General features: G+C 42.3%; 1 protein-coding gene across 1 annotated transcript; it reads right to left on the minus strand.

Annotated features, from left to right (window-relative positions):
* Nucleotides 1-89: 89 nt before the first annotated feature.
* LOC139447324 (methanethiol oxidase-like) lies at nucleotides 90-20,826 on the minus strand. Its single transcript, XM_071228626.1, has 11 exons — nucleotides 20,671-20,826; nucleotides 16,370-16,524; nucleotides 15,471-15,656; nucleotides 12,192-12,312; nucleotides 11,277-11,456; nucleotides 9,748-9,929; nucleotides 8,585-8,663; nucleotides 4,760-4,881; nucleotides 3,297-3,362; nucleotides 2,958-3,103; nucleotides 90-556 (listed from the first exon to the last, which is right to left on the minus strand). Exons 1-11 carry the CDS (start codon nucleotides 20,762-20,764, stop codon nucleotides 394-396), a joined length of 1,494 nt encoding a protein of 497 aa, XP_071084727.1. The 5' UTR covers nucleotides 20,765-20,826; the 3' UTR covers nucleotides 90-393.
* Nucleotides 20,827-25,506: the final 4,680 nt, after the last annotated feature.

The following is a 25,506-nucleotide window of genomic DNA, read 5'->3' on the forward strand; positions in this document are numbered from 1 at the left end:
CTCTGTGTGTCTGTGTGTGTGTCTGTGTGTGTGTGTCTGTGTGAGTGTGTGTGTGTCTGTGTGTGTGAGTGTGTCTGTGTGTGTGTGTGTGTGTGTGTCTGTGTGTGTGTGTGAGTGTGTGTGTGTGTGTGTGTGTGTGTGTGTGTGTGTGTGTGTGTGTGTGACATCCTCAATGTACTGATACACAGGATACCTTTAGCTGTGAATATGTTCTTTATCAATCTTTATTGGTTTCTACATAACATTGTTACATCATCGTATTATGATCAATCCTATATTGTCCGAGGATTTATTGACACAAACATGCACACAACTAAGTCTATGAAAATAACTACATCTGTGTGTATGGTCCAGTATAGCGCATGTGATAATATCAAGGACGACTGGTAGGATTTACAGCCAGATATCGGACGTACAGTCTCCACCTGGGTACCGAATTTCGTGGGCGAACACTGGTCCGGCAGGTTCCAGCCCATAGTCGACTGCAAAGTCTGGGTTCAGTTTCAGCCCTCCATTGACTGTATCCACGTCGATCATCAGGAACATTGATCCCGATCTGAAACATAAAAAGTAACATTGATAGACTTCAAAATATTATTCCAATCAGTGTGTGGGTATTCCACACATTTCAGCCTGGGTATTCCGAACGGTTTGCCTGTAAACTTTCACAACGATACATGCGCCGTAATATAACTGAAATAATGTTCAAGGCGGCTTAAAAACCTACCCACTACCCCATGATGAACCTCGCCGAAATGGCTGCAACAGCAACACAGACCTTCAATCTGGATGCCGTGGTCACCATTGGATCTGATTTATGTTTTAGAAAACACATTGTCGGGATAATTCTCTTCTAGTTATAGCTTCATGGTAATTGTGGCTTCCGATGAGGTTTCAACAAGTAAATCATTACGACGGACACATGGACCGCCAATGTTATTGTCTCAATGTTTCATACACCCAATAGGGCAGCGGCACCCAATAATAGTCAAATATCCCCTTCCCTTCAATTGATATACACATGAGCACTAGATATTAAAGAGAATAGCGAAACCGCCTCACCCGTTTCATGTTTAGGTCTACATATTAAGATTCAGAGTAACAAAAACATATCCACAAGACTGTGTGACAAAAGAGGGATGACTTTCAAAAGTCAACTTTGACTTTATATCGATCAGTATGCCAGGCGCTCCCGCTTTTGGTATCTACATTTCACAACTTTTGAGGTGTAATAAGCTCGCTCTTTCTTAGAAGACGTCATGCAGCTCTTGCTTAAAACTTGTTTGATCACGGTTACAACATTCAAAACTTTGGTTAAGTTCTTAAAACCTTTTAGGTAGAGAAGAAGAAGACAGTTCCAAATTTGACGCATCGGTGACAAAATGTCCGATACTATTATATACGTTGAGCCCGCGATTGCCAGATAAACACCTGACTTGCCGTTGCATGTGTGTGTGATAGGTGCCACAGGTGGGGCAGGATACGCTCACCTTTTCGCGAATACCTGGTTTCATAACTAATTAATAGTGATTCGTAAACATATGCTTATGATATATTCGGAAACGTACAATCAACCCGTGATTCGTGGGGTTATTTAAAGAGTTTGCCAATTAGATGTGTACGACCCCACTAAAATAAGGATAAGGTGTTACCAATCTGCGATATTTTATTTTGGGTAATGTTCTCCGACGGCGTAGACCGTTGACCAGCCACAAGGTTTCTTCCCCGATTATTTACAGGTTGCCGTGATACAGCTGGAATATGGATATTGCTGACCGTGGTGTTAGGCGACTGTCACTCACACCTCTGTATCTTAAGTTGATCAATGTTTATCTTGATGTCACATTTACATTTTTTTATCGTCGAACGAGTGTTGTACATAGTATTGTTCTGTTGTGAAATAGTTGTATAATCATTCTGATGTTTGACGTTTCCATTGACATAATTGCTTCTAGAAATAAATGTGTAGTGCTTTCAAATTATGTTTGTGTTAAAGTTTGTATAGTTGTACTTTCAGTGACTTAGACGACAATTCTACTGGTGCCCCTGGCAGATACTATTTTATGTGATTTTAAACATATTATTATGAAACACATGGGATGATCTTCCCTGTTTGTTTCTTGTTTATCGCATCACACAGCTGGGATGTTATCTAAAACACAATATTGTCCAAGAAAATGCTTAAAAAATATAATTATTTCTCAGGCTGCAGATTAAAATATCTGATCTCCCTACAATATCCTCTACTCTAAACGTTAAACAACAAACATTCAACAAAACATAATTATTTACATTTGGGAAGAACGGTTTGTAATACTTGATCATAATCGGGTGGAAATGTTTGTCACTACCAATGCTTGATCATATTTGGGTAGAACTATTTGTCACTACACATACTTGATCATATTTGGGTAGAACTATTTGTCATTACACATACTTGATCATATTTGGGTAGAACAATTTGCCACTACACATACTTGATCATATTTGGGTAGAACTATTTGTCACTACACATACTTGATCATATTTGGGTAAAACTATTCGTCACTACACATACTTGATCATATTTGGGTAAAACTATTTGTCATTACACATACTTGATCATATTTGGGTAGAACAATTTGCCACTACACATACTTAATCATATTTGGGTAGAACTATTTGCCACTACAAATACTTGATCATATTTGGGTAGAGCTATTTGTCACTACACATACTTGATCATATTTGGGTAGAGCTATTTGTCACTACACATACTTGATCATATTTGGGTAGAACTATTCGTCACTACACATACTTGATCATACTTGGGTAAAACTATTTGTCACTACACATACTTGATCATATTTGGGAGGAACTGTTCGTCACTACACATACTTGATCATATTTGGGTAGAACTATTCGTCACTACACAAACTTGATCATATTTGGGTAGAACTATTCGTCACTACACATACTTGATCATATTTGGGTAGAACTGTTTGTCCCAGGCGCTGAAGAGGGACGTTGTAACGTACAGGCGTGTCCCATCCAGACTGAGCTGCAACATCTGAGGTCCTCCCTCCAGCCTCTTGGTGCGGATAAACACTGGGTCGGGCTGACCCTGTACAGAGAAAGGTGTGTCAGTTTTTTAAAGCAACGTTGCTTTGGTTACAGGTATCATCTCGATGTTGATGTTAACTTGATGTTGGTTTGGATTATTTCCTTACTGCTCCCTTATATTGTATACACGGTTCCAACATGTGGAGAGGAGACACTGACTGACAATGATAAACTGAGAAAGTCATGCTGCGAACCTGGCCCTCTGGGTCGTGTGTCACTGTGATGTCACCTCCCTTGCATATCATCCCGCCAAGAAATACCTAGGTGGAGATGAAGAGCGATCAAGCAATGTGTGATAGGTATCATAGCGAGTATTTCATTATGACCTATTAGAAGTAACAAACATTGAAACTCGAGAAAATAGTTTAGACTTTGACTACTTAATATTAATATCCTCTTCGGTTTTCTGTAATACACCATGTGTTTATGTAGATGTCCATTATACAAAGCGATACAGCAAAAAAAAAACCAATACTTCGTCGTGATCTCACAAAGTCTTTCACTCAGCTACTAGTCCTATCATTCCCGGACTAAATGATTTTGCTGAAACACATTTATCCGAAATGTATTCCTAATCGCCATTTCATCGATGTGTTTCACATTTATTCAGCACAAGATATAGAGGATATTTCAGGTGTCGTGAGAAATATTATGTTTCTCACATCGAGTGACGGGGTGGGGGGATGAAGACTTTCACGAGTGGCGTATACCTCCTTTTCCCCCGTCACGAGATGGACATATGTAATATCCTGTTTGTTATATACTTTTTTGTGTAGGTTTCTACTGGAAAAATAAATAATTTCATTAAAAATGTAAAACCTTGAAACGCAAATTCTCCGTGAGCATCGATACACGCCATTTGGAAACGATGATATGAAACAAACAAGTTAGCGAGCCTGACCACCCGATCCCGTTAGTCGCCTCTTACGACAAGCATTGTCGCCTTTTGCAGCAAGCATGGGTTGCTGAAGACCTACTCTACCCCGGATCTTCACGGGTCTCTCCCTACCTAACACATAGGGACTAAATAAACAAAAGTATAAAAAAATATTAAGGGTCACGAAAATTCTTTATCATACATTTAGGTATGCTTATATACAAAATCAACAAATAAACAAAATATTCTTCAAAACTAGGAGACCGCTGTAGAAGCGAAAGAATACCCGCTGGTCAAGTAACAAAAACGACGCTTTGCCAAACGAACACTATCGATTGACGAGTTAAATGAGAAATTTACAGTTTATAACGAAACATTTTCGAGAGAATTACAAACGGCAAGAAGTGATATTAACTCCATAAATGACGATCGGCCATTCTTTTGCCTTGTCAATGTGGAACTAACGTAAAAAGGACGTCAACAGTTTGTGTACAGGGATAGAAAACTTACGACAAAGGGAGACAATTTAAGGGGAGGTAACTCCTGTATTATAATAGTTCCGTCAACCCCCCTTTTTATTTCTTATCTTAACCCCTTATCTTTATTTCTGTATAAATAACCACCAAAGACAATAAATAGATCTTAATTGTGCACCCCCCCCCCCCCCCCCCCCCCGACTCCCCCCCCTTTTCGAAAAAGCTGTATCCGCCCATGTTATGTTATCATGTGTGGCACTTTTCGGTTGCTACGTTCCATCTCTGTATCACTGTATCACTGTACCTGTCCAACCAGTTTTGGGTTCCTCCTGTCGGTGATGTCGTACTGCCTGATGTCTCCGTGGAGCCAGTTGCTGAAGTAGAGGTATCGGTCATCCAGGGAGAGTATTATGTCAGTTATCAGACCTTGAAACAGGAGGAAGACAAGGTGTAAGGTTAGATACCGTCTGGAAATATATTGAAGATGAATACCAAGGGACTTTAATATGCGTACTGCATGACAATACAAGACTAATCCAGCCTAGTGGTTAAAGTGTTCACTCGTCACGCCGACATGATTCGAATCCAGACAAGGGTACAGTTTGATATTGCTGGAATATTGCTAAAAGGCGTAAAACCATACTCATTCACTCACTCACAAAACTAAAGTACCGCTTGCCAAGTTGCACAGAATCAGTAAATAAATTGTCTGTTTGTCTGTCTAAATGGAGTCTTCAACTCACGTTATTTACAGAATAGCGGCTCAATGGAAACCTAACAGAAAGCATTTGCATTGCTCAATGTAACAGAGTGAATATATCTACCCGACCCATTAGCTAATTAGTATGGGTATGTTGCCAGCAGAGCAGGTGTCATAATGGTGATATTGTCGGATATGGGATTCGCCGCCAAGTCCAGATGATTTTATCAAGACAAACGATGTGACTGTACCCAGTAAATAACGGCGCATTAGGGCACGCCTAGAGTTTTTCAATAAGCAATGAGTAAGTGAGAAGTTGGGTTCAACGCGGCTGTCAACACTCATCTTATCGAGGCATGTGAGCTAACTGACTGAAAAACTACGCTGGAATTTCGAGGCTCGATCGTAGCTCCACCAGTCGCCATTACGAGTTATGTCCCTTCTATTTCCTTCCTATTTACAAATCAGATTCCACCTCTCATATCACTTGCATTTGCTTCAAATAAAATGGCGTCGCCCAGGGATCGATAATCAAGATCTATTTTGTAATAAAATTGGTCTTACTTCACGAAGTGCATCAAATCAAGTAAGCACCTCGAACAAATATATTGAAGTGATTTGGAAAATAAACGTTGACGCCGAGTTGACGGTACACATGCTTTGCAAATCGTGCAATCGGCCGAAATCTGCACGGCAGGTTACGAACCGAATGTCGATTTTCGTTTCATGATTATGATTGGACTATGCATAGACTCGTTAGTCCAGCCAAAATATAACTCCATAATTGCAGCCTAGTTCGGTAAGGGTGGAAACTGGAGTTTTACAGTCAGTAAACGCCCTTGCCCCGGGACGAACACTATGTCAGTTATGTAACAGCGTATCACTGTAATGTTGGCGACGTGGTGCAGGTCTGGGCGTGGTGAATCACTATGGTGAATCCCACATGCAAGTACATCGGAACGTGGCTGCAATAGAGTCCTGACATGCCGTGATCGTGGCGCTTCTTACTGGACTCAACTTGTGGAAATTGTACATCAAATTTTCAACTCATCCAATAGTAATCTCCAAATAGCTGTCTCTTTTTTTTGTCTTTCTGACATTTAAATTTTCTTATTTTTCTTATGACATCAATAGATAGGTACTCTAAATTTGAAAGTTTTGCGAGCAGGAAAGTACAGCGAAAACTGCGAGCGACACACACTCTCAATAGTTTTACGACGTAGTAACTTTTGCCGACCAAAAACAGGCATAAGGAGGTACTTGAATTCACTTGAATTCACTTCCAAGCGTTGTCGAACCAGCCAGTACATGACTAAACAAATAGTCCCTCACGTCCTGTGTTTCCCAAATTACACACTGTCACTTAGTGTCTTTATGAGAGGACCACATACACGTTTACACTACCTGTTTCTTGTTTAATTACTTGATTTATACAGAGGACCATGTGTACCTTTACCCTTGTTATTTCGTTACATTCGTCTTGCATGAGGCCTGCATGGTATCTCACTCAAGCTGTTCATCATGAGTTTATATTGATAGGCTGCTTGCATTATGCACAGGACAAGTTGCAACAAGCCGAAACCATTCATACTATTTAAAGGTTTTCAGAACACGGAACGCAATTGTAATCTTCCTCACGTAGTGGGCCGGGTCGCAACGACTCACCAACCGAATTGACACAAACACCGTGTCGCCTTTGAATTCAATAGTTGTTTCGCAAGGGACGGTGTCATGAGTTTTATGTCGATTATGTCACCCGGAATAGGCATGAAGCCATAGGATATCCGTTCCTCATCTACCGGCTACTTTTTATACACGTGCGTGCGTTGTGGGGTTGTGTGATTAAATTATACAGTGACCGAACAAATATCCACCCTAGTGTCTACAGTGACGTTCTGATGATGGTTGGTTGGTTGGTTTGTTGTTTAACGCCACACTCAGCAATATTCCAGCTATATGACAGCGGTCTGTAAATAATCGAGTCTGGTCCAGACAATCCAGTGATTGACATCATGAGCATCGATCCACGCAATTGGGATCGATGACATGCACTAACCAAGTCAGCGAGCCTGACTACCCGATCCCGTTAGTCGCCTTTTACGACAAGCATAGTCGGCTTTTACGGCAAGTATTCTGATGATGGAATAGTTTCAAATAATATATATTCATTATAATTTCTTTATGGGATCTTTATTTGTCCATCATTTCTCAATGTATTACAATTATTTTATGTCACACAAAAAAGATTAGTAATCATCTATAGATGTATATAGCATGAACCATGTGGGGATGCAGGCTGGTCGCAAGAGGCCGCTTTATTGCGCAGGTGGTGAGGCTTAGTGACTTGGTTGATTGCTTGTAATCGCACTCCAAGGCGTGGATCGTTTCTCACAATATACAGTAAACTACGGTTATAACGAACTCAAAGGGATTACAGTAAACTACAGTTATAACGAACACGCTTATAACGAACTAACGGATATAACGAACTAACTTTTTAGTCCCGACTATATGCTGTAGTTATGCTGTATATATGCTTATAACGAACTATAGTTATAACGAACTAAAATTAGTAGTCCCTTTGAGTTCGTTATAACCGTAGTTTACTGTACTAATTTTAGTTCGTTATAACCGTAGATCGCTATAAGCATATATACAGCATAACTACAGCATATAGTCGGGACTAAAAAGTTAGTTCGTTTCATCCGTTAGTTCGTTATAAGCGTGTTCGGTATAACCGTAGTTTACTGTAGATTATATTTGTATTTTCTGGCCCAGACTCGATTATTTACAGGCTGCCGTAATGCAGCTGGAATATTGCTGAGAACGTCGTTAAGTATAAAACACACAAACAAATCTTAAGGTATGAACTAATATACTAGTATCACTTGTTTTGGTGTTAAACGCCGCACTCTGCAATATTCCAACTATACGACGGCGGTATATAAATAATTGAGGCTGAACCAGGCATTCCTGTGATTGACATCATGAGCATCAATCTAAACAATTCGAATACAATGACATGCATCAACCAAGTCAGCGAGTCTGACCACCCGATCCCGTTAGTCGCCTCTTACGACAAGTACAGTCGCCTTTTACGTTAAGCATGGGTTCCTGAAACCTATTCTACCCCGGATCTTCACGCGCCTCTTTGTCATGTGGCTTTTCCAACAAGCTGTTGTAAGTATACTTCATTTGTTCCTGAATATAGTAGGTTAGACAATGTGATTCACTAAATGAGTAAATGAGTTTGGTTTAACATCGAGTTGAACATTATTCAAGTTGTCTCGCATGTCTGCGTGATGCTCAACTATGTTTGACTTAGACCACGTGGCCACCCGCGCCGCTGTCGTTATGTACTGAAAACTAGTAGTTATGCTAGATAGCATTCCATAAACATATCCCTCGTTAGGAAACACAGTCACATACCAGGCAGCTGGGGCAAGGCGAACCCCTCCACTGTTTTGTTGGGAATAGTGATCACCTTCTCGCTGTCCCATCTCCCATTCTGCAAATGTTACATCACGTTACATTGGATTGGATTGTTGTTTAACGCCGCACTCAGCAATATTCCAGCTATATGACTGCGGTCTGTAAATAATCGAGTCTGGACCAGACAATCAAGTGATTTACATCATGAACATCGATCCAGACAATTGGGATCGATGACATGCATCAACCAAGTCAGCGAGCCCGACCACCCGATCCCGTTAGTCGCCTTTTACGACTAGCATAGTCGCCTTCTACGGCAAGCATGGGTTGCTGAAGACCTATTCTGCCCCGGATCTTCACGGGTCGACAAACAAAGGATATGAATGATGCTGGATCCTGGTATGATTCATGACGAAAGCATCCCTACACAGGAACTGCGACACGTGTCTTTTGTCAAATGACCATTGCAATGTTTTGCATGAGAAGATGAATTTAATGTGAAATGTATACGACAAGGGGGCACGGGTGTCCCAGTCGTCTCAGGCGCCGCGATTCGCTGTGCAGAGTTGCGTCCCTTGGGCACGCCAGAAACCTATGATTGTGGGTTCGAATCCCGGTTCGACCCGATTATGTTTCTGAGTTTGTCAGTACCATACCCGTGCTCGTGGGTTTCACCGAAGTGGTAAAAGTCTGAGCCCTCCATCACTTCGGGCTTTCCTCCCACATTAAGCTGACACGCCGCGATATAACTGGAGTAATGTTAAAAGCGGCGTTAAACCCAACTCACTCACACACTCAACTGCAACAATCTTTGGAGGTATACAATCGAACATTTTCGTTCTTCAAAGATTTTGAAGATATACGACTGTTGCTCAAAAGTTGATAGGTCAAAGTTATAACATTCAAAGCATATGCAAAGCTTCAAAACGTTTTATGATAGACATGTGGAGAACATTTCCATCAGTTACAAAAATAACGTCGGATGCAATTCCCTACATTTGGCTTGTGATTTTAGGGCAGGATGCGCTCACCATTCCACGAACACCTGGTATCCGCACTATTTGATAGAGATCGAACAATCGACTCTGCTTTTAATAGAGATTTCTTTTGATTATGAAAAAATGTCTTACTTGTTATCAATAACAATATCAATGACTCACCGGGAGTTTGAAGAATCGGAACACTGTCGAGCTGAGCGCGCACCCCACATACCCCTCGGTGGTGTCCGGGTTGTGGAGGAACCGTATCTCCAGGGGGATCATGCCCTCCTCCCCGAGGTCAAGTGTCTGAATGCGCTCGTGTGTCGTCCAGTCCCACACGTGAATACTGTGACCGTACAGACCTGCGACCACACCACATCACAGAATGCAAGGACATTGTATATTTAACATTTCATCCTAAACCTGTGTATGTCAATATATCTTGGTGCTGTGTAGCCTCGTGGTTAAAGCATTCGCTCGTCACGCCGAAGACCCGAGTTCGATTCCCGACATGGGTACAATGTGTGAAGCCCATTTCTGGTGTCCCCCGCCGTAATGTTGCTGGAATATTGCTAAAAACGGCGTAAAACCATACTCACTCACTCACTGCTACAGTGCTGGACAATTGCTAATGCATCCTTTAAAATTAATTCTCCCACTACTTGACAATGATTATGTGTCTTACATGGTAATACGAATGTGCCTTACAGTTTCACCTTATACATGTAATACAATTATATTACAAAATGTCGTGTATGGAAATTATAATGTATCTTACTTGGTAATATAAAAAGATATTACATGGTAATGTCAATATATCTTGCCAGGCAGTTTTAATGTATCTTTCATGACAGTGTCCACACTTTTCGTGGTAGTGTCAATTCCACGTATGTTCCTTAGTAACTTTTCAATCATATAATCCTTCTTGCAAAAAATACATTCACCAGTGAAGCATTAAGAAAAGTCCATTATGCTTTCCTTTCTTCATAAAAATATTGAAAGATTTATGTAAAATGGAAAAAAACATTATCGCAATGAAAAATAGTAGTACTAGTATAAATAAATTCGACAAAAAATGGAAGGAATTATTACCCTATATAATATAATTTATCAGTCAATCCAATATATGTACATACCCATATCTGATCATGCTTTAAGATTCTATGAACTTGCTACACTTATATACCTCGTGTACTAATGTTACATTTATGTCTAGTATTGATTTGAAATTAAAAAATATTAGAAAAGAAAAATATATTATTTGACAAATTTAGAAAAGTCAATAATTAAGACGCGTTTGGTTTACAATGTATTTATTTTAAATAACTTTCGAAACACTGAACATATGAAAGTGTAAGTGTTAGTCCAAGTGTGCTTGTTTTTTCGGGGAGGCACAACCACATGTATTCATTCCTAAAGTAGGGGGCACGGGTGGCCCAGTCGTCTAAGGCGCCGCGATTCGCTGTGCACAGTTGCGCCAGAAATCTATGATTGTGGATTCGAATCCCGGTTCACCCCGATTATGTTTCTAGGTTTGTCAGCAACATATCCGTGCTCGTGAGTTTCACCGAGGTGGTAAACGTCTGAGACCTGCATCACTTCGGGCTTTCCTCCCACATTAAGCTGACACGCCGTGATATAACTGGAATAATGTTAAAAGCGGCGTTAAACCCAACTCACTCACTCACTCATTCCTAAAGCTATCTCACCGTCTTTCACATGCTGTGGGTTGAATCCGCTTCTCCAAGCATTCGGAGCTCCCCACTCGGAGCTGAGCATGACGTTGTGTCTCGGTTGGTACCAGAAGTCGTAGCCGTAATCGGGGGCAGGGGAGTTCTCCCACTTGCCGAGGACACGGAAGTCCGACCCATCCAACAGGAAGAAGCCACCTGACAGATATGGAACCATCATAAATCAACCCTGGTGCACAAGCGGGGGGCACGGGTGGCCCAGTCGTCTAAGGCGCCGCGATTCGCTGTGCAGAGTTGCGTCCCTTGGGCACGCCAGAAACCTATGATTGTGGGTTCGAATCCCGGTTCGCCCCAATTATGTTTCTAGGTTTGTCAGCACCATACCCGTGCTCGTGGGTTTCACCGAAGTGGTAAACGTCTGAGACCTGCATCACTTCGGGCTTTCCTCCCACATTAAGCTGACACGCCGTGATATAACTGGAATACTGTTAAAAGCGGCGTTAAACCCAACTCACTCACTCACTGGTGCACAAGCAGTATTGATGGAAGCACACTTAAATATCCAAAACATGCCCGAAAAACTAATTTCGCTTTCACATATTTGATTTGAGAAGGATGCAATTATAATTCTTATTTCATTGTTGCAATATACATTTATGCCGCTCTCAGCAATATTTCAGCTACATGAGGTCTGTAAATGTCGAGCATCATGAGCAATGATGAACACAATTTGGATACGACGACATGCATCAATCAAGTCAGCGAACCTCACCACCCGATCCCGTCAGACGCCTCGCATGGGTCGTGAAGACCAAGTGTAACCCGGATCTTACTGGTGCTAGAATATTGTTCACAACTACACAGCGCATGATATATGTGTATATTAACTGTAGTTACGAGTAGCACTAGAAATAAGTGAGCCCCATCACTTACTATTTCCGTCTCCGTTCTGATTGCCAATACAGCTGATCATGATGTGACCTGACCCGAGACAGTGGGTGGTATGCGGCGCGCCCAGGCCTGTCTTGGAGTGAACCTCAGAGGGCTGAACGATCTGTAACAATAAAATGTATTGTAAATGTTGCTGTGCGACAGCTGAACGGCATTCGTCACCACTCGCCCCTTTCCGTAACCTGCAAGAAGACTCGTCCCCCTATCGATGAATGTTATGTGCGAAAATACGACAAACCAATTAGAATGCGCGTATGATTTCAAGTTCTTCGTCAAAGAATCCCTCAGAAACAATTTTTAATTTAACATACGTCTTACATCTAAAAATATACCCAAGACAGAGTTAAATGTGGTCAATCATACTGTAAAATTCCGCATGTCCCGATGTGCTTTAAATTGCATCTAAAATATATATAATATATGGGGAAATATATGTGAACCATTACGCAACGAGTTGACAATTGTTTTAGGTATGCCCGTTTGCGCTAAGACGGAACCCGGTCGCAAAAATGGCCACGAGAGGGGCACGAGTCGCTATTCGGCTTGTCCCGGAATAACACGAGTTGGTCACGAATGAGCTGAACGGGTATACAGTAAACTACGGTTATAACGAACAAGTGAGTGAGTGAGTTGGGTTTAACGCCGCTTTGAACAGTATTCCAGTTATAGCGCAGCGTGTCAGCTTAATGTGGGAGGAAAGCCCGAAGTGATGCAGGTCTTAGACGTTTACCACTTCGGCGAAACCCACGAGCACGGGTATGGTGCTGACAAACTGAGAAACATAATCGGGGCGAACTGGGATTCGAACCCACAATCATAGGTTACTGGCGTGCCAAGGGACGCAACAACTCTGCACAGGGAATCACGGCGCCTTAGACGACTGGGCCACCAGCGCCCTGATAACGAACTAAAAGCGACCCCTTATTTTAGTTCGTTATAACCATAGTTCGTTATATAGGCACATATACAGCCTATATACAACAAATGGACGGGACCCCAAAACAGTTCGTTATATCCGTCAGTTCAATTATGCTTATCTCTATATAAATATATAAATAATAGGTTATTTATATAGCGTATTTTTCCACACCAGTCAGGGGCATGCTCAAAACGATATTATGACCCCGGTCATTGGATCAATGTGCACTCAATAATAATTCTCAACTCCCTGGGGAGTATATAACCCATGCTCCATGTTAGGCGCTAGAAGGTTAACAACCACATTCCCATGTCATCCTACCGGGTACCCATTCATTGCTGGGTGAACAGAGGCCTATATTGGAACAAATTCACTTGCCCGAGGAAACGCCACATGTGTTACATGTGCTTCAGTATGGGGTAGGACCGAAAGCCTAGAAACTCTCAGGAGCCAAGCTTCCTAAACGCGGTCACCCATCGAAGGATTCTCCGCAACCGACGTCGCTTAACTTCACCTGATTTGCAATTGTGCGCTGTGCACAGGACCACGTGTCGCCACTAAGATTCATATCTTCGAGTCTCCCCCTCAAAACATCTAGCTCCCGAAACGTATGCGTAAAAATTGATAAATGCAAATGGAAGTGTTCTGCAATAACGCCGTCAATATGGTTAAATGAAATTAAGAAAAAGTAATCAAATCTACAGAAAAAAATGGAAACAGATTTAAAATCATTCCCTCGTTAGACAACGATGGGAGGAATGTGATTGTGTAATCTATTAGGTCGCAGGGAAATAGTCTTGGATAATGTGGTGACCAAAATGTAATTATGGATTACTGGATTATTGGTTGATCTTGAGATACATTGGTACCCTGAGAAATGAGAATATGAGAAAAACGTAACTCAAATGCAACCGAGGATGAATCCCACTTTCAGTTTGTCATAGATATGATCATTTAAGAAGAAAATACATTAGTCTGTAGTTTTGTGTAAATTCTACTCCGGATAAATGCGAACATCTGCGAACAAAAGTTATATACGAAATGTACATGTACATTCGAATTTAAGTTTTTATGTTAAGAACCACTTGATCAATCTTGAATTCATTAATGTAACGAAAACATAGGTTTCCGGATCAGATTGATGCATTCAATTATAATAATAGTATCATCCCTTTTCTGATATAATCATACACTTTTTCGGTCATAATATTAATAATGATGTCAACTTTTTTGAAAAATGCCCAAAATGACGCAGGTCGTTGACGTTCACAACATTTATGGCAATGTTGCTCAGCAACGGAACACTACGGCCGGGCAGCGCCCTCAAGCACAAAATCGCTTCGGCTTCTTTATTCTACTATACGTAATCCGTGGTCGACAAAATAAATGATCCATGGCACTGGGTAAGAGTGAGTGAGTATGGTTTTACGCCGTTTTTAGCAATATTCCAGCAATATCAAGGCGGGGGACACCAGGAATGGGCCTCTCACATTGTCCCAATGTCGGGAATCGAACCCGGGTCTTCGGCGTGACGAGCGAACGCTTTAACCACTAGGCTACCCGACCGCCCCACAATAGTGAGGAAGTAAAAGCCAAGAAGAAAATGTCTACTTTGTCAAGTTTTGTTCGTTGTAAATGTTTGTTGTCCGAACTAGACATACCAGCTACAGTATCTGTCGCGCCGTCTTGGTACGGAAGTACGGAATCGGTAAGGCACTGGGTAAGGAGGCAATATAACTAAAGTACTCACGGAAATGAAAAAAAACCCTGTTTTTTCGACCTCAGATCTTAAATTATTGCAGTTAATATACAAAATATGTAAATATTCAAAGAACTAAATTAGTACTAATTGGGCCGTGGCACAAATACAGCCTATCAAATGTTTTTATGCCTTTTTACACGTAAAAGTGTGTAAAAATGTGAATAAAACAGACTATTGTGAAACAGGGCATAACCAGGTGTAAGTAGATCAAGGTGACCTATGACACCTTGACGACAGGTGAGAACAGGTGCATAATGCCTATAGTCTGTTTCTGCTATGTACAATTTGGACTTAGTTTTATTTTTGAATGTTGAAAGTGCCGACAAATTACCTCCTGTAAAGTACATTTTGTATTGTTCACTGAGATCAAACTAGCAAATCCAGACTAGTACTTTTCGAGTTGTTTTGTTATTTCGTATTTACAGCTACGTAACACTTTGTGTCGATTTTTAAATTGAGAAAAACAGGTTTTTTTTCCATTTCCGTGAGTACTTTAAGACAAACAAAATTGAACCATGGTCCTGCAAAGGCTTATGTCAGTGAGGAAACTGTGCATTGCGTGGATAAGGTACGTCCCTACCTTGTGAATGGACGGGCTCCTCGGGTAGGTACCTGTGTCTACTATATACACTCTGTCACTGTTGATGCAGGGGAGCACCATCCTGTTCCGTGTTTTACTGGCATCGTCATAGCAACTGGAGCAAGCATTCCAACCAGTGTGGTGAAGTTCATCAGCAACATAGGGCATATATAGACGGTGGATCACCTGCAAGGTAGTGTGGACATGTGCATCATGAGTACCGCAAGCAACCTACGGACGTACAATACCTATGATTTACCTCATAACTATGTTTGTTTGTTTGTTGTTTGTTGTTTAACGCCGCACTCAGCAATACTCTAGCTATATGACGGCGGTCTGTAAATAATCGAGTCTGGACCAGACAATCCAGCGATTGACATCATGAACATCGATCCACGCAATTGGGATCGATGACATGCATCAACCAAGTCAGCGAGCCTGACCGTCCGCTCCCGTTAGGCTCCTCTTATGACATGCATTGTCGCCTTTTTGGCAAATATGGGTTGCTGAAGACCTCTTCTACCCCGGATCTTAACGGGTCTTTTGGTTAGTGACGATAGGTCATCTTGTAAAAAAATAACCGATTAGTAAAGTCTACTAAAATGTTAGTGTCTGAGTGGACAGTGAAATTCACTAGTTAAGTTAGTTAGCTTTACAAAATATTTCTGCCAGAGTACATTACGTCCGTTAGACTGCAGGGAGCTTGTGTTACAGAGAACGCAGAAACCTTGCCATGACGTCAAAGTATATTATCTCCAGTTAAACATCGTTGTAGAGGGGTACGTTGGAATTTATCAAAATATCATTGACACTCAGGTAAAGGCCACACACACAAAGTTTTGGTGCGAAGTTTGTGTTGGGCCTGCGGTATCCATGGAGGGTCAAGAATACGCTATTACCTGGCAATATGTAGGCGATTCAGGATCTACATCGACTGTAGACAGGTAGTCAGGGCGATCCTTCTCGGGGACAATGCACGGGATGTACACGAGCCTCTCCCTGGGGCCTTTCATAGCATCCAGGGGCGTGGCATACCCCGGCCCCTTGCAGCATTCTACAAGAATAAAACACCGGTCATCTATATGTCAACCAGTGAAACGTCGACATGTACATTAAACTGGGGGAACACTAGCTCCCTGCTGAGTCGAAGTAAAACCTGATTACTCGAACTCTATTATAAAGGGTCTCCCAGAATCTTTTACTCGAACCTCATTATACTAACTCGATATATCGATTGAGACAATGTAACTCCATGACCCTAGGCAGATGCGTCTTTGTACATATAAACAACGAAACCCTTTCGATGCTCAAATGAAATCTGACTGTATAATATAATCAGATTGTGTGTATGATTTGGTTGGTTGGTTTGCTGTTTAATCCACACGGTCAGCGGTCTGTAAATAATCGAGTCTGGACCAGACAATCCAGTATTGGATAGCATGCACGTGTTTATGAATAACTATCAAATATTGATGATACTAGGTGTTCGCAAACATGTCCTGCCCCACCGATGGGACCTGTCACAAGCACATGCAAAGGCATGTCAATTGTTCACATGAAATACACGCGAACACACGGTGCAAGGCCAACTAGAGAATTGCACCGGACATGATATTGGTCACTGGTGTTTTGCAAGATCTAATCCCGTTGAAATTGATGTCAGTATCTTTGTGGCCCCTAACGTCGGGTATGTCAGCACATAAGCGACTAACGGGATCGGGTGGTCAGGCTCGCTGACTTGGTTGATGAATGTCATCGATCACGATTGCGTCTATCGATGTTCATGATGTCAATCACTTGATTGTCTGGTCACAATATGCCGTTGTGGCGATATCACGTTTGGTTCATTTTGTTAGGGCGACAACCCGACAACGTGGCAATGAAAGCTGTATTCTTTCTTAGAATGTGCCGTGGCAATCTCATTAAAATCAGATCTAGGTTCTCGCTGCCGCTAAACAAAGATCAGAGGACATCACAAAACGGATCACGTCAGAATGTCCTATCGCGAACTCAGGCCGACCACTGAAAGGACTAATAAGAAGGCGACTTCGGCCAATCAGAAAGCAGTTTTCTCGAGCTTCACGGCACTGGCGACTTTCAATTTAGACTACGCTTGAAAAATATGTTGACACAGTTCTCGATTAAGATTTTGAAAACTGAACAAACGATCATTACGGAATGTCTAATATATGGTTGTGATTGTATGGCAGTGCTTCCCCCGTACTGTGCAACGCCTCCTCCGTTCAAATGTTTATCCAACGGAAGCGGGAGACACAAGAAATGGGCTTCACACACTGCACCCATTGCACCCATGTGTGGAACCGGGTGTCCGGCGTGACGAACGAACACTTTAACCACTAGGCTACCCCACTCCACCCCCCTACAGAAGTTTGAGGAAGTTTATGTCTGTACATATCATATACTGCCCTTCTGATGAGTGAATGAGTGAGTTGGGTTGGGTTTAACGCCGCTTTTAAAAGTATTCCAGTTATATCGCGGCGTGTCAGCTTGATGTGGGAGGAAAGCCCGAAGTGATGCAGGTCTCAGACCTCCACCACTTCGGTGAAACCCACGAGCACGGGTATGGTGCTGACAAACCTAGAAACATAATCGGGTCGAACCCACAACCATAGGTTTCTGGCGTGCCCAAGGGACGCAACTCCGCACAGCGAATCGCGGCGCCTCAGACGATAGGGACACCCGTGGCCCCCTGCCCTTCTAAAGACACCTCTATCAAAACCTTCTCTTTGTCCGCGGGCTCACTACCGTGGCGAACACGCATGCATTGCGTCACTATTGACTGTCACAATACATGTGATAAACAGTTAAAGCAGTGTTAACGTTCACGCACTAGTTCACTTGTTTCCCCCACATTCTATGAAAGCAATGCGGTAGAATATATAAGGGTCAGTTGTAAAACGGTCATTGTTTCGTAACTTTACCCTGAATTAGGTCGATGTACGTGACTGTGCATAAACGCGAATTACACAACCAAGAAGCGTTATCATGATCTTATCAAGAGGGCTCCCAGCCACGTGATGTGATCACGTGATAAGACGACCTGACTGAAACATGAATCTCGGAGGTGACCTATGTCAAGTACCACGTGTTTAAAGAACTCTTTCATTGAGAGTACGATGTTTTATTGAGTGTGAGTGAGTGAGTTGGGTTTAACGCCGCTTTTAACATTATTCCAGTTATATCGCGGCGTGTCAGCTTAATGTGGGAGGAAAGCCCGAAGTGACGCAGGTCTAAGACGTTTACCACTTCGGTGAAGCCCACGAGCATGGGTATGGTGCTGACAAACCTAGAAACATAATTGTTTTATTGAGTGCGTTCAGGAAAATGTTGCACTTTTGTTTGTTTGTTGTTAAACGCCACACTCAGCAATATTCCAGCTTTATGACGGCGGTCCGTAAATAATCGATTCTGGACCAGACAATCCAGTGGTTGATATCATGAGCATCGATCCACGCAATTGGGATACGATGACATGCATCAACAAAGTCAGCGAGCCTGACCACTCTATCCCGTTAGTCGCCTCTTACGACAAGCATAGTCGCCTTGTATGGCAAGCGTGGGTTGCTAAAGATCTACTCTAACCCGGATCTTCACGGGTCCGGCGATTTGTAAAGAATCAAGTCTGGATAAGACAATCCAGTGATTGACATCATGAGCATCGATCTGCGCAAATTGGGATACGACGACATGCATCAATCCAGCAAATAGGCTGTGGTTGTCGCTGTCGCATGTTTATGCGATTACAACCCGGGTCGTCAAATTCTTATGGCTTCACAATGCCTGGATTGTGTTACCTCCATGCCTCGGTGAGATCCGTGTAGTCACTGGACCCGTACAATCTGTTTGGGAGAGACTATCAATGGGCAGAGGGGTGTTGGGTTTGGGACAACTTAAGATAGCCCTGCAAAAAAGAGGCCCACTGCGCAGAAGACCTGTCAAGTTGTGATATGACTACAATTTATGAGCCGACTTATAGGTTATGGCGACCCGATCGTATCTCGACAAACAGGACTCAACAACTTTTCCGTGCGTGTCAAGTTTCACTCTTCGAAAATGTCGAACTCCTGTTTACACAAGTGCTTTATCAATTTATCAGCAAATCAGATACATCGTTCCCATGCATACGTCACACGTTTACATTTAATGGAACATATTTATGTTATTCAGCGAAACCAAAAGCGTTCTAAGGGCGTTTGTTAATTTAGTATTTATGCCGGCACTCGCACAGTTATCTTTTGTTTGTTTGTTTGTTTGTTTGTTGCTTTACGCCGCACTCAGCAATATTCCAGCTATATGACGGCGGTCTGTAGATAATCGAGTCTGGACCAGACTGGACATCCTGATCAGCGATCCACGTAATTGCATCAACCAAATCAGCGAGCCTGACCATCCTATCCCGTTAGTTACTGTATGATTCCCATCTGACCAGAAGGCGATTAATAGAATTATTTGTATCCAACCATTTTTTTTCAGCAATCAAGCAGGGTCATTTTCTGCCGTGTCATGACCAGGTGCCCCGAGTAACGGAGACAGTCAATGCATCCACAGATAGTAGGCCTGGGAACAGGCAGTGAACCAACAGGCCCGTGAAGATCCGTAGAATAGGTCTTCAGCAACCCATGCTTGTCGTAAGAGGCAACAAACGGGATCGGTTCATCAGGCCTGCTTACTTGGTTGATTCATGTCATAGATCCCAATTGCGTGGACCGATGTTCATGTTGTCAATCACTGGATTGTCTGGTCCAGACTCGATTACTTACAGACCGCCGTCTTATAGCTGGAATATTGCTGAGTGCGGCGTAAAACAACACACAAACAAACAAAACGAACGGGGGTATGATACACGGGCGGATTCATCGAAACGTGGGTATGCATGTTGTCATTTGGCATTCAGTATTCGTGTAGCTATACTTAAAATACCTGACCAAATTAGTTATGTAACACACAAAAACATATATACAGACAAACACACACACACACACACACACACACACACACACACACACACACACACACAGGCAGAGAGACATACACGTCCACACTCAAGTATACACACACGCATACAACCACACGAATTCGACATTTCGGCACTCTCCCCACCTCTCCCAGTCCCAGCGACACATATGACGTGTAACGGGACCGCCTCCTGGAGAGAGAGTGAGCAAGATCAACTACCAACCTGCTGTCACATGTGTCTGTATGCTGCATCCATCCGTGCTAGGTTGTAACACTGTCTGGAGCTGCTTCAGTCGTCGCCCTGCCTCTTCCGTCATCGTTGTGATTGTCAGACAGGACCGCACAGTCGCCTTGACCTTTTTTTCCAGGGCAGGCTGAACCAAGGGGTCATCTCAAAAGCATATCCGCGTGTGACCTATAAAGATACAGGCGTAGCCAGTGGAGAGCGTCACATTAAATACATCATGTATTTGTTCTTCGCAGCCGGTCCCAGTGGTGATGTTTGCTTGTTTTTAACGCCGCACTCAAGCTATATGCTATATCAATCGAGGTTGACATCATTAGCATTAGCCTGGGCAATGGGGATACGATAACATGCATTAACCAAGTTAGTCGCCTTTAAGTGGGTAAAACAAGGACTGATTGGTTCGGAGTCGGTATATAATGTCTTGAGTGGAGTGTCCGTGTTTATACTACAGGAAAAATAAACCATGAGGGGCATAGGTAATTACTTATATGAGATATCCACACCATGTACAACCTCTTTAAAAGTGCCCCGTGGTAGGGGGGGGGGGGGGGGGGGGGGGGGGAGGCACGTGTGGCCCAATCGTCTATGATTGTGGGTTCGACCCGATTATGTGTCTAGGTTTGTCAGCACCATACCCGTGCACGAGGGTTTCAACGAAGTGGTAAACGTCTGGGACCTGCATCACTTCTAGCTTTCCTCCCACATTAAGCTGACACGCCGCGATATAACTGGTATACTGTTAAAACCGGCGTTAAACCCAACTCACTCACTCACTATTAAAGGATGATGTTGAAATAAACAAGCTTTAAAAATATTTACCCAAAGTTTAATAATGATGACTCCCTGAATAGAATCCTACCTCGGAAATGTCGGACAAGTCCATTTTACGAACAGGTGGGTTAAGATTTGTATTTCCTGCAAATTCTCACAATCCTCACGTAAATCATGTGTACTTTTTCTCCTAATATTGATGTCATATCTCTCCCACTTTTGGATGCGATCGTTCGGCCGCTGTGTTTATCTGCGTAGCCCAGCTATGGGGAACAACTTACTGAACACTTCCCACGCAAAAATAACGTCCAATATATGACGTCATCATGTTGTTAGCGCACACTCGAAACTCCAGAAATGACATCATGATAGAACAATGTTGTATCGTGAAATAAAATACGCTTCCATCTCAATTGTTCTTTGCGATTTATCGCATGGCTATCATATACTGCTGATTACAGATGTATGTTGTTTAACGCCGCACTCAGCAAAATTCATGAGCATCGACATACGTTGACATGCATCAATCAAGTCAGCAAGCCTGACCACCCGGTCCCTTTAGTCGCATCTTACCCCTTTTACGGCAAGCAAGGGTTGCTGGAGACCTATTCTACTCCGGATCTTCACGGGGCTAATTACAGGATACATGGGTTAGGTCGAGAAGAACGTTAGTTTTATGAATCAGATGTTTAGTTTATTCAGCTTTACAGTCTGCCAGGCTATTAGACAAGGACTATACAAGTTCTGGTTCTGGCAATAAAATTACATGTCAAACTTTCAAATCTATATCGGTACCATGATTGCCACAGAAGGCGACTGTGCTTGTCGTAATAGGCGACTAACGGGATCGGGTGGTCAGACTCGCTGACTTGGTTCATACATGTCATCGTATCCTAAATGTGTAGATTGATGCTTATGATGTCAATCACTGGATTGTCTGGTCCACACTCGATTATTTACAGACCGCCGTCATATAGCTGGATACTTGCCGAGTGAGGCATTCAACCACAAACAAACACATCGGTGTCATATCCATTCAGGCTCATGCACCTGTCTACAGAGTGTCCAAGTTTTATAGCTGGGCTTAGGCCCTTTCATCATAGGCTTCTCGTCCGCCATGAGTCGAAACGACTGTAGTGCACGTGCTAAACGAAATTCACGTGGTTGAAACTGACCCGAGATACAGCAGGACAGCAGAAACTTGCAATATACACTTATGTTGTCTGTCCGTGACACAACCAGCCAGATAAATGGAACAAAATATTCTTGCATGTGCAAAATCAAAGATGAGATTTGGACGGACTTCATCGGTTATTTGCATGTTAACACGCGCATGCAACCCAATTATAAACAAATAACAGCTTTATCTGTTCAAGCGTTTATTCGATTTACTTGAGCAAACCACGCTTGTCGTGAGAGGCAACTAACGGGATCGGGTGATCAGGCTCGCTGACTTGGTTGATGTATGTTGTCATATCCCAATTGCGGAGATCGATGCTTACGATTATTATCGTCCAGATGCGAATATTTACTGACCGCCGTCATATAGCCGGAATATTGCGGAGTGTGGTGTTAAAAAAACAAACATATTTGATTAAGGCTTTGGAAGAATTTATTAAGCTCCTCAAGTTTTGAGACATACCCAAGACAACTTAACCAATTGTATAAATGTTGACATTATTATTAATGTTTATTTTCAGGGTGAAAATATAACGACAAAGGCTGATATTTATTGACATTAAATGTAAATGACCTGAATAGTTAGTCAGGGATGGAAAACTTGCTTAATATGTTATTCTCATTTAAGAGCCTACTGAGAACAATGACAGATAAACAACTGATACAAATAACCTGATCGACCTTTCGTCTTATCAGACAGTCAACTGACATTCTTTCACGAAACAAGTCACGTTCTTTCTCAGGAGCATCAGTACCAAACATTACAATATGTTCAGTGAATCCATTGTTCCCCCAGCTGGGAGACAATGTTTCGAAAACCAAGTGGTGTGATATGAGTTTTAACAGTGAGTTGTTTTATATACATGTTAAATATTCCCCAAGTAAAATATACCTGTCTAAATATTCACCGTCAATAGAAATAAGATAACAGCAGCTGGGGTATTATTAATCAATAATGAATATGGATGGTTGAGTAAGTGTCTCAGCTTTATTGTGTCAAGGGCATACATTGTAAATGGTAAACTTCGATATCAAGTGAGTTTCAGGTGTTAAGAAATTGTCTGTCACAAATAAAAAAATATTTTTTTGTGCAAGGTGTTTTGGTTTTTTTCAATACAACTGGGCGCATAATTTTAATTGAGACTCCATCTTATGATTATGGAACGACTTTTGTTCGTAAAATATCACAAAAAGATCTTTCATGCCACCTTGAGCATACGGCTTCAAACAGTCCAGAGTCAAACAGAGATATGAAACTGCGCCCCAGCAGTTATTTAGTGCACACTGCCCTACATATATTATCTTAGAATATGGGAGCGTAACTCTACAGCGCAACGTGTGTTTCAGGGAACATAGCAAACATTCATTGGGATTTTTTTATAGATGATTGGGTATATTAAAAAGTAAACGTGTAGCAACACTACCACTTACGTGGTGATATTTTTTCATCATAAAAAATAACATGTATTTGCATGATTATTCAACAAGAAATGAAAATCACAAAACACCCTTCTCCTTTGCCAGAATGCTGTATCCGCTCTTGGGCAGAGCAGTGTTTTGTACAACACCCCATTCAGATGCCACAAGATATGAGTCATGTGGTAAATATCTCAATATTATGTCAAGGAGAGCTGATACTGGTGGTTTAATTTTTGCTTCTGTTTTTAAAGATGAATGCAAATATACTACTCAAAGTCTGCTAAGGATCAAATGTTGATGATATAAAACGATCATCCAACAAATAATGATTAGGTAACCTCTATGGAACCTCAGTTTCATGATGAACGGACAGATGCATGCGTTCATGGGCACGATTAGCACGAGGGACCTGAAAGCCTATGTTTGGATGCATCGTGACAGAATCGTTGGACATCATCACTTCGTGACTGCCGTCACACTCAGAAATGGCCCGCGGAACCCCAGTGGCGTCAACTTGCTGGTGGCTGGTCCCAGGTCACGGAGGGCATGCCCTCGCAACCCACTGACTCGCCATCACAGACAGGCACGTTTGTATTGGGCTGAAGATCACGACACGACCAGGATTTGGCTCCTGAACTTTTCAAAGATGAATCGAGATATTGTCAAGACTTCACAGATCGCCGTGCCAAAGTGTGGAGGGGGCTTAATCATGATTTGGGGTGGTATCAGTACAGCTGGAAGAACCAACCTCCATGTCCTACAGCGGCACGAGGACAGGTGTATGCAACCGGGATGACATTCTGGATGGGTACCTGAGACCGTATGCTGGTGCAGTTGGACCGGAAGTCATCTTCATGGGCGATAAAGCTCGACCATATGGTTCCAGGGCTGTTGATGCATACCAAGAGCAGGAGACCATTGTTCCAATTGAGTGGCCAGTCCGGTCACCAGACCCCAACCCAAATGAACACGCCTGGAACGAGTTGCAGATTTTTCGTCACGCCGAAGCGTTCGCTCGTCACGCCGGATACAATGTGTGTGGCCCATTTTCTCACCGTGAAAATGATGGAATATTGCTTATAGCGGTGTATGACAATACTCACTCACTCCAACTTCTAAATGCATTGTACGTTTTGTGTGGTATGTAACCAAACTGGACGTATTTAGAGACATCTATAATTCTGACGACATTTTGAACATGTTCGATTTCTTTAGAATTGGTACTTTGACATATCGTTAAAGAAGTCACAGTCACAGTTACAGTCACAGGCTGTTTGTAATGCTGCAAACAGTATGAAACTACATCGTTATTTGGGATTTACATTCCGAAAACCACTTTATCATATACTTCAGTGTGAAAGACTGAGTTTTCTGAAGTTGAGAAAAGTGATATTTTCATTGCAGTGAACATAACACTTGAAATTTCACTGCAGTGAACATAAC

This window comes from Haliotis cracherodii, unplaced genomic scaffold, assembly GCF_022045235.1.
Source record: "Haliotis cracherodii isolate W230 unplaced genomic scaffold, xgHalCrac1.p SCAF_7, whole genome shotgun sequence".
Lineage (NCBI taxonomy): Eukaryota > Metazoa > Mollusca > Gastropoda > Lepetellida > Haliotidae > Haliotis > Haliotis cracherodii.

Bases quoted from the DNA above. Each gene is read 5' to 3' on its own strand.
- LOC139447324 (XM_071228626.1), bottom strand. From the start codon at position 20,764: ATGACGGAAGAGGCAGGGCGACGACTGAAGCAGCTCCAGACAGTGTTA. The intron at 15,657-16,369 runs GTAATAGCGTAT...ACTACCTTGCAG, and splicing joins AATCGCCTACATATTGCCAG to GTGATCCACCGTCTATATAT. The intron at 12,313-15,470 runs GTAGGGACGTAC...TTATTGTTACAG, and splicing joins GGAGCCCGTCCATTCACAAG to ATCGTTCAGCCCTCTGAGGT.